The following is a 9,560-nucleotide window of genomic DNA, read 5'->3' as shown; positions in this document are numbered from 1 at the left end:
ATTCCGCGGAACTGTGACCCCGTGGAAAAAAGTACATCTACAGTAACACAAATAAAAAAAAAGGCATCCTTTCAATAGTGTCATATAGAAATAAGATATTTTTACATGTCAACAGAATCACACCAACGGTTTATAGGTCTTTTTTTTAAAAAAAAATATGAAAATGTGAAACATGTAATGAAAATAAATCTCATCAAAACATATTTATGTGCTTGTGTCATTAGAAAATCAGATATATTTCACAAAGAGACATCAAATATCATCCAACAAATGTAAATAGCAGATCCTGCTCCCTGGCTTCAGAAATTCCTCTACCAAATTGTCCTACTAAGATGAGTTATTATCTTACTATAATTCTTATACAAAAATTATAATATCAAATAATGAAACTTTGCAACAAAGTAGTCTTTAACAAATGCACTATCAAAAATCTCCATGAGAACATTTTCTCTACCGAATAATCTCTAATTTTAAAGAACAATTATTTTTAGAACCATGAAAAAGTAAACAGGAATTCAGTGCTTTTCTCCCTCTCTCTCTCTCATTCCATTCATTTTTTTTCCTTCTACCCTATCAACATGCACAATTATTCATAAGAACAATGAATTCTGAGCAAACTTAAGGCTATAAAGTGGAATGTATAATTCTATAAGCAGAAGTACACAATTCTGATTGATATGCTAATTCACCTACATTTACACACCGACTTGTTTGGTATCAAAAATACTTAACATTATTTAGATTTCACATTTTCATTAAAATGTTTACTTGTGTAAAATTTGGTAAATGTTTACCGACAGGTTTTCATATAACTTAAACACATATAAAAGAAAACCAATCAATTTTGTGTCTTTTTAACTTCTTTTTTAGCTACAAAACTAGTTATAGAATCATGAAACACACTTTGACTTAAGTCAAATCTTCAATCCTCTGTAAAATTTCACTAATTATTTATTTTACTCCCTTAATTTGCAGATGATAAAACAACTAGAAAACTGACCAGTCAGCAAGGGCCCCGCCATGGGGTAGAATTAATAGGGTGCAGCTTACAGAATGATAAAAAAATGTACGAAGAATAAGCAACAGCGACTGTATTCTTAAAATTTCAAGATAATTCCTGAATATTCAAAAACCTGAAAATAATATCCTTGTATTTACATTAGGCAGTAAAAAACAACTTAACATTGAATGTATATTTAAACAATTATCATGATTATGAAGCATGTGTTATATAAAATGCCAGCCTTCAATGAATGCAAATACATGTATCATGAAGGCTTGACCTTAACTTCAAACAAACAGCAGTTGCAGACAAGGGGTTTCATTAATCTTAAAGTGACAGATAAAGATAAGCCTACTGAATTTTCTGCAGCAGGCTAGATAATTAATCCCAAGGGATTAATTGTACCTCTCTCATCATTTTCTTCTTAAGTTACAATAAGAACTTTTTCAGTATTAATGATAAAATGGTGTTTTTATACAACTATCCTAAAAATTAATAATATTCTTGAATTAACATAAAGTGAAAAAAGTAAATCAAAAAATCTTCTTTAATCTATTTCTTGTTATTAGAATTCAAAGAAATCACAACTTTTAAACAAAAATAAATTATAAATATTTATATTTAAATCCACATTTCAGAGTGTTCATAGCATTTCAAATTGACTTAACTTCAAAACAAACTTCATTTGCAGACAGAGGTGGTAATTCATCTCAATTTGACAGATAAAGATAATGCTCTGGATTTTCTTCAGGAGGAAAGCTAATTAATCCCAAGGGACTCATAGAAGCATTCAGTTTACAATGGCAACATCTTCAGCAGTTATCTCTCTTTGCCACTGCTTTTGTATATAAAGTTAAGGAATCTACCCCACCACCCCAGCTCCAAACCAGGGGACATAGAGAACCAAACTTAGCATCAAAATATGTATTTCTGCCTACTGAACTACCATACCAAATTTGTACTTGATTGGGCAACCATAAAAAAAGTTGCCCAGTCATTCTTAAGCATAGTTAAAATCTACCCCACCACCCCAGCTCCAAACCAGAAGACATAGAGAAGCAAACTTAGCATCAAAATATGTATTTCTGCCTACTGAACTACCATACCAAATTTGAACTTGATTGGGCAACTATAAAAAAAGTTATTAGAAAAAAACAGAAAATTTGTGGACGGAAGAGTGACAGACGGACAGACAGACAGACAGACAGACAGACGGACGGACAGACAGAGTGATTACTATAGGGCACCCGCAAATCCTTGCGGGGCCCTAATTATGGAGCAATATTAATAATTTTTTTATTTTTTGCTGCTACATTTTAGTAGATTATGAAGATTTTGTCTACATAGTAAGATGTTTCATGATTCCAGGGCCAGACCTTTGTGAAGCTTCATAATCTTACAATAAACAAATTAATGACGTGTAAACATTAAAATGAAATGAAATAGATGCTATTGCCATAAATCAACACTTATAAAAACAAATGATGAGTTCCCTCAGGTTATTAGATATACAAGTCCTTAAATATGATAATGGTAAAAGACTCAATACAGAAGAAAATGAAGTGTTATAAAAATCCAAAAAGAACACTTACATTACATGTAGTAACATTACATGTAGTATATACATGTAAAAAGCAGAATATTTTTCCAAAACAAATGAGGTTACTAAATTTTCAAAAATACATACACCTTGAAAGATTAAATTCGAAATATGTATCGTAAAATCACAGAAAAGTCACACGGTGACAAGGTCTGACAAAGACAGTATATCACAATACGTATGATCTCATCGGAGATCACACATGGCACAAGCTCTCTGTCTCTGTCCATTATGCTATCACAAGGGGCTCATCATCAGAAAATCCCCGTATCATAGGAGAATCCTCTTCTTCACCTAAAAATAGAACATGTACAATGTACAAAATGTCCTCAATTCAAAAAAATTATTCTTTAATACAAGCTGATTTTCAAAGACATTTAGTTTCCTTACAAGTAAATCCCATACATCCCTGCTTGAAGTGTTTAAAAAAAATTATAACCAATGTACTTTTTAAAAAAAAAAATTAGAAAAAACGATGAAACTTTGAAATATTTGAAAAAGATGTTTGTTTTATTACTCTCTATTTTCTGATGAATGTAAAGGGATGTGTGTTTATTTGCTTGAATTTTAAAACTGACTGGAGGAAACATTCTGAAAGATGTATTTGACGATGGAAAATAATAAGAAAACAGAAAATATTCAAATTAACAAAACTGTTACCAGTTGTACATGTTAACATTTGATTAAATAACAGTGTAATTACCGATATCATTGGCGCTAAATGTCGTCGTCCCTGATCTGGAATCATAGTGACTGTTGGCGAACGCCATAAAGCTTCTCTGAAGTCGGCGATGTCTGATGATAAAGAAGGCGAGAACGACGACAAGAGCAATGACAACAGTGGCAATAGAGACAATGATAGCGATGAGATTTGTTTTATTCATTGTAACTGTAGAACTCTGGGGCTCTGCAATCACCTCTGAAAAATCAATATAAATTCATATTAATAGAGACAAACAAAAACGACTTCAAGTTACAGTTGTCCACTTGTATTTGTCTGTGATTGAACACTCTTGTATCTAAGTGACGAGTATACTACTCATACCTGAGGATGTCATGTGATACTCCTGGCTCCAGGCCCCCCTATAGCCATCCTTAGTCACCACACGGACTCGGAAGTGGTAGTCAGAGAACTTCTGGACGGTGAAGTCTGTGATGGTCCCTCCCAGGATCCCCAGGGTCTGGAACTCAGTCTGGGAGTGACTTCCTCCCTCATGGCTCCTCATCCACTGCACCTCATATCCCTGTTTATAGGAAAATATACATGTAAATACTGCAAAATACATCCCTTAACACAATAGTAAATAAACCATCTTAACCCCATTTTTAACTGTATTATAAACATACTTGTATAAGATTGATCTGTTACAAGACCTTAAAGTCTTTTAGCAATAATTAACTCCATACATAGGATATAATGGTTGGCAATCAATACTTACTAGGTACTGTGATGACCATAAAGCATTCAATAATTCAATGAACATGTGTAGAATAATTCATGTGTACCTTTAAGTTTTCAGGTTTTGGATGATCCACTGTGTTTGGGGTCCAGGTCAAGGTTATTTTGCCTTCATCAGACTGGGGAGTTCCCACAAGGTTCAGGGGACTGGCATAGGGCTCTTTAACATACAATATAACAGTATCAGTACTTAATGATGTAACATATAGTATATATATATGTGTAGTATATCAATAATAATCAAACATAAAGTACATATATCAGTATCAGCAAATGTCAAAAATGTGAAAAGTTAATAGACAGACGGTAAGCAACTTCAAGCAGAAAGGTTCACTTGAGTCTTTAAAATTAACCATGACTTCTTAAACAGCCCTCCCTAAGAGTGACCTACCAACTCTGATCTTGTAGGGATCTGAAGGTCGGGGATTGCGGACCCCTTGGACGTCCCTCTGAATGACCACTGTGTAGGTAGCTCCCCTCCGCAGGAGTCCCAAGGTCTGGAACAACTTCAGGTCCTTAGTGGCAGTATACTTCTGTGATCGAAACGTTTGATTGGTTCGGTCCTCCGTCACTATAACAACATATCCCTAAATTGTAAATGTAAAGCATGTGTAAAATAAAATAATTGATTTAAATTTATACTTGTCCATAAACATAAATAATAAAAGCTGTACAGTGCTTTTGATTTCTCTTTGTGTACCATCAAACAATTCACTAAGAATTGCAATTTAAGATAAAATTCAATAGATCCTTTAGTGTAAAAATTACCCCCAAAATTAAATCTAATACAAACATTACAAAAGGAAAAAAAAGATGAAAAACAAACCACATCTATAAATTCCTCAAAACAAGCAGCTTCCCATGTTAGGTTTCCTTTTGTCTTACTGCCCTTAAAGAACTGGAAATTGACATTCTCAGGCTGGGCACTTTCATCTGAAAAATTTAAAGGACAAGATTCTCTTAGAAATATACTTTTGGAGAAAGACAACCAAGAAAAGTATAGTTTTCAAGGAACATATCTACAATTATGAATGATCCAATCCTTTCTGAGGAACAAGATAATTGCTTTGAAAATTCTTTCCTTGTAAATATGCATACTCATGTGATAAATTTATAGATCTATGAATCTATAAATTTTGTACTATTAAAACTTAATTTCCTCTGACTACTGTGGAATCATTTTAGTTCACTGAGGTCAATGTTTGTGGATAAACAGTATTGTTGGTTCGTGGGGACGTTATTTCGTGGGCAACTCGTATATTCAACCAATTCAATCAACAGATAAATTAACAATAATGATTCCACAGTATTGCAAATTCACCAGTTGTGATCTACCTTTCTCCCAACATACCTTCTCCAGTGACGAATGTTGCGATGTCAGACAAGGGACAGAACCCTGGGGCAGTCATGGCCAGCCTCGCCGTGTACGACTCGCAGGCCCTCAGTCCTTTCAATGTGGCACTGTTTCTATTGGTTACTGTTACATTCTTAGCCTTCTTTCTGGGGTCAGTGCCAAGTTCAAGGTCACGAGGGTCATAGTCATAAAATACTGTGTAACTCTAAAACAACAAGTCAGTGATTCTCTCTTAAAGTAAACAGTCTACTTCTGTAACAAAAGAGGCACATATAGAAATCAAGGTTCTCCATCGTTGGAAAGTTTACTGTGGTGTAGAGTTTACGTGAAGCACTAAAATTTCGCGGTATTTTCCTATCAAATTCGCAACTAAATCACTATTCATTATAATTTTTAATGCATCTACAAATTAACTGTTACACGGAAGTGTGAAACAAATTATTTGTCTTTGTTCCTTCATGCGTAAAGTTCAGCGAGGGTCTAGGAGATAAATGATTATGCAAGGTGAAGCCCTAATTAAGTGCTCTACCTGTTAGAATTGGAAGACGGTAGAATTATTTGATTAAAATTTCAGTTAGAGAGAATTTATATGTTTGGATTTTCTGATTATCACAGATCTTACTGTGTTTGCAAAAATTTTACTGTGTCGCACGCTTAAAAATTGAAATGTTACTGTGTCAGAGAAAATTTTACTATATCAGGAGCAACACAGTAAAACAGCTCATGGAGAACCCTGGAAATTAAAAACAAAAGACCTATAATATATAATTATTTTTTAATCTTTATAACTAGCAATGTTTGGTGACAGGGCTTTGCATGAAGCTTATTTCTACAGGCTTAAAAAGAGTGCTTAAACAGTTAGGTAAAATGCAATTAAGATATTTTCAGAAAAGGAAAGTCTTTATAGTTGTCTAAGGTGAGCTTAAACTTTGTTGTAATGTGTTAAACCATTTCAGTGCATTCAACACTTAATAGACATGAATTGATAGACAAAGGACATCTAAATAACTCAGGTGACCTAAGTTACCTAAAAACTTAACTTATTGATAGTTCACTCACTATAGGCACTGGTTTGTCCAAGTTCAGTTGTGCAGGTTTCCAGCTTATCACAAAGACTGTATTATCTTGCATTGTGGCATTAGCGATCTCCAAAGTTGGAGTGGTCCCTAAAACACAATTCTCACATGAAGAATCATTTGAATGTAAACAGAGAAGTGATTTCTATATTTCTGACAGTCACTATTTTAACATAACACCTGCAATAAAAGTAACACTATTTATGTCATATTACAAGTTTGAGCCAAACCTTGTTCAAAATATATGTATTTTCTAGAAATTTCCTTTTTTTTCTCTTCCATTGACTTTTTCTTAAAAATTTTGCGTGTTATGATTCTGATGTTCATTAAATTTTAGATTTATAATGAAGTTTTACTTCACACTATGAATAAAAACAAAGCAGATATACCCCTTTTTTAGAAATACTCATCATAAATCACTGTTGTATTTATTTAACCATTTAAGATTTATTGCAAGAATAGAAGTTTGACTGGCATATTACAGTTTATCATTTCACCTACAATTGTATTCTTTTGCTATAATATGACTGTAGTATCATTTGACTGAATTAAGTTGATAGCTTACCGTTCATCTCTACCATGATGGATCTTGATGGTCCGTCGCCATGGTTATTGTACGCAGCCATCTGGAATTCGTACTCAAATCCTGGACACAGATTATTGACTGAAATGTTCAAATGCGTAAAAATAAGTAAAAGACATCCTTCTCTTTTTTTTTTACCAATCCTCAATTTATCTATAATATAGCAGCATCTCAACACAGGTAATTGATGTTTAGAAATTAAAGTACATTTGTCTAGAATTAATGCTGATTGGACAATGTCTGATGTGGACAGACCATGGAGTCCAGAATATGGACAACCTACATGTATCTACATCAATCTGTGTGTAAAGTGAATAGATGTCAAGCAAAAAAATTAAAATCAGTAGAAATATTGTAAACCAACTTTTATTAGCGTGCCAGAAATTTTCGCGAAGTTCGCGAGAGCCTCGTCATCGCGAATATTTCTCGCCGCAAACCGGTCCTTATAGTATATTTGTCTATTAAAAACAGATGCTAAAAGGCTTGATCGCGAAAATTAATCGTCGCGAATAAAAGTTGGTTTACAGTAATCTACTGAATTGGACTAATGTATGGATTAACAAACAACTGAATACAATACAGTGTTTGAAGAACTTATGTCTATATTCACCAACCATCCCATTTAATCGCATTATGGGCACGCAATGCACCCACTTAAATAACCTGATAAATACATGCACATCAATTTTGGATATTTTGATGTTGTAAAAGCTCATTTGATATTTTTAAAGGCAACAAAGCTGAATAAGGATTACAATCTGAGATGTCAAATACCAATAGTTATGTGTTTGACTTACTTGTTGTAGAGACTTTTGTGCGGCCCTTAACGTCGACTGTCACAGGAACCTTCATGGCGTCTTGGTAGGTAATCCTATATCCGTCCGCTCCCGGTACAGGTCGCCAGTTCAACCTTATGGTGAAATTGTCTGGCCTCTGGGGCTCTGTGAAATTCGGCATTATAGTGATGCCCCCTTGATCGTAGATGAGGCCCTTTTCAGGGGTTTTGTCTGTGGCCTGTCCTTCACCAGCTAGATTCACTGCTGACACCTGACAGAAAATAATAAATGCGAAATATTTTAAAATTGAGGTTTGTTTAACAGGCACTTGACATTATATGCTTTTCTCATATTAATTAAAACAAGAGGCCCATGGGCCACATCGCTCACCTGAGAAGCTTTGGCCATTCAGTTCTTTACCAGATTTCCCCCTTGTAATACATATTGTGACCCCACCCTACCCCAATGATCATAATTTAAACAATTTGAATTCTACACTATCCCAGTATGCTTCCACATAAGTTTCAGTTTTTCTGGCCCAGTGGTTCTTGAGAAGAAGATTTTCAAAGATTTTTTCTATATATTTCTATGTAAAACATTGATTCCTTATTGTGGCCCCGCCCTACCCCTGGGGGTCATGATTTGAACAATTTAGAATCTACACTACCCCAGCATGCTTCCACGTAAGTTTCAGCTTTTCTGACCCAGTAGTTCTTGAGAAGGAGATTTTCAAAGATTTATTCTGTGTATTTCTATGTAAAACTTGGATTCCCTATTGTGGCCCCGCCCAACCCCTGGGGGTCATGATTTGAAAAATTTAGAATCTACACTAAAACAGCATGCTTCCACATAAGTTTCAGCTTTTCTGGCTCAGTGGTTCTTGAGAATAAGATTTTCAAAGATTTTTCCTATATATTTCTATGTAAAACATTGATTCCCCATTGTGGCCCCGCCCTACCCCCGGGGGTCATGATTTGTATAATTTAGAATCTAAACTACCCCAGGATGCTTCAACATAAGTTTCAGCTTTACTGGCCCAGTGGTTCTTGAGAAGAAGATTTTTCCTATATATTTCTATGTAAAACTTTGATTCCCGAATGTGGCCCCGCCCAACCCCCGGGGGGTCATGATTTGCACAATTTAGAATCTACACTATCCTAGGATGCTTCCACATAAGTTTCAGTTTTTCTGGCCCAGTGGTTCTTGAGAAGAAGATTTTCAAAGATTTTTCCTTTATATTTCTATGTAAAACTTTGATTCCCCATTGTGGCCCCGCCCAACCCCCGGGGGTCATGATTTGAACAATTTAGAATCTACACTACCCCAGCATGCTTCCACATAAGTTTCAGCTTTTCTAGCCCAGTGGTTCTTGAGAAGAAGATTTTAAAAGATTTTTCCTATATATTTCTATGTAAAACATTGATTCCCCATTGTGGCCCCGCCCTACCCCTGGGGGTCATGATTTGAACAATTTAGAATCTACACTACCCCAGGATGCTTCCACATAAGTTTCAGTTTTATTGGCCCAGTGGTTCTTGAGAAGAAGATTTTTTAATGACCCAACCCTATTTTTGTCTTTTCTTGATTATCTCCCCTTGCGAGGGGATATGTCCCTTAATTTTAACAATTTAAAACCCCTTTACCCAAGGATGCTTTGTACCAAGTTTGGTCAAAATTGGCCCAGTGGTTCTTGAGAAGACGTCGAAAAT

At 34.8% G+C, this 9,560-nt stretch overlaps 1 protein-coding gene across 1 annotated transcript in view; it reads right to left on the bottom strand.

Moving 5' to 3' along the window:
- Positions 1-2,278: 2,278 nt before the first annotated feature.
- Positions 2,279-9,560, bottom strand: part of LOC134232237 (sortilin-related receptor-like) — a 34,408-nt gene continuing 27,126 nt past the window's right edge. The window contains 10 exon segments of the mRNA XM_062714189.1: positions 2,279-2,931; positions 3,296-3,522; positions 3,649-3,847; positions 4,110-4,222; positions 4,454-4,649; positions 4,889-4,995; positions 5,414-5,621; positions 6,476-6,582; positions 7,058-7,156; positions 7,873-8,122. Coding sequence (XP_062570173.1) covers positions 2,833-2,931; positions 3,296-3,522; positions 3,649-3,847; positions 4,110-4,222; positions 4,454-4,649; positions 4,889-4,995; positions 5,414-5,621; positions 6,476-6,582; positions 7,058-7,156; positions 7,873-8,122 — 1,605 coding nt within the window. The 3' untranslated portion in view covers positions 2,279-2,832.

This window comes from Saccostrea cucullata, unplaced genomic scaffold, assembly GCF_032062105.1.
Source record: "Saccostrea cucullata isolate Sc308-1 unplaced genomic scaffold, CSIRO_AGI_Scuc_v1 ctg1143, whole genome shotgun sequence".
NCBI classification, from domain to species: domain Eukaryota; kingdom Metazoa; phylum Mollusca; class Bivalvia; order Ostreida; family Ostreidae; genus Saccostrea; species Saccostrea cuccullata.
Note: the sequence above shows the minus strand (reverse complement) of the source record. Positions and strands in the feature narration are given on the sequence as shown.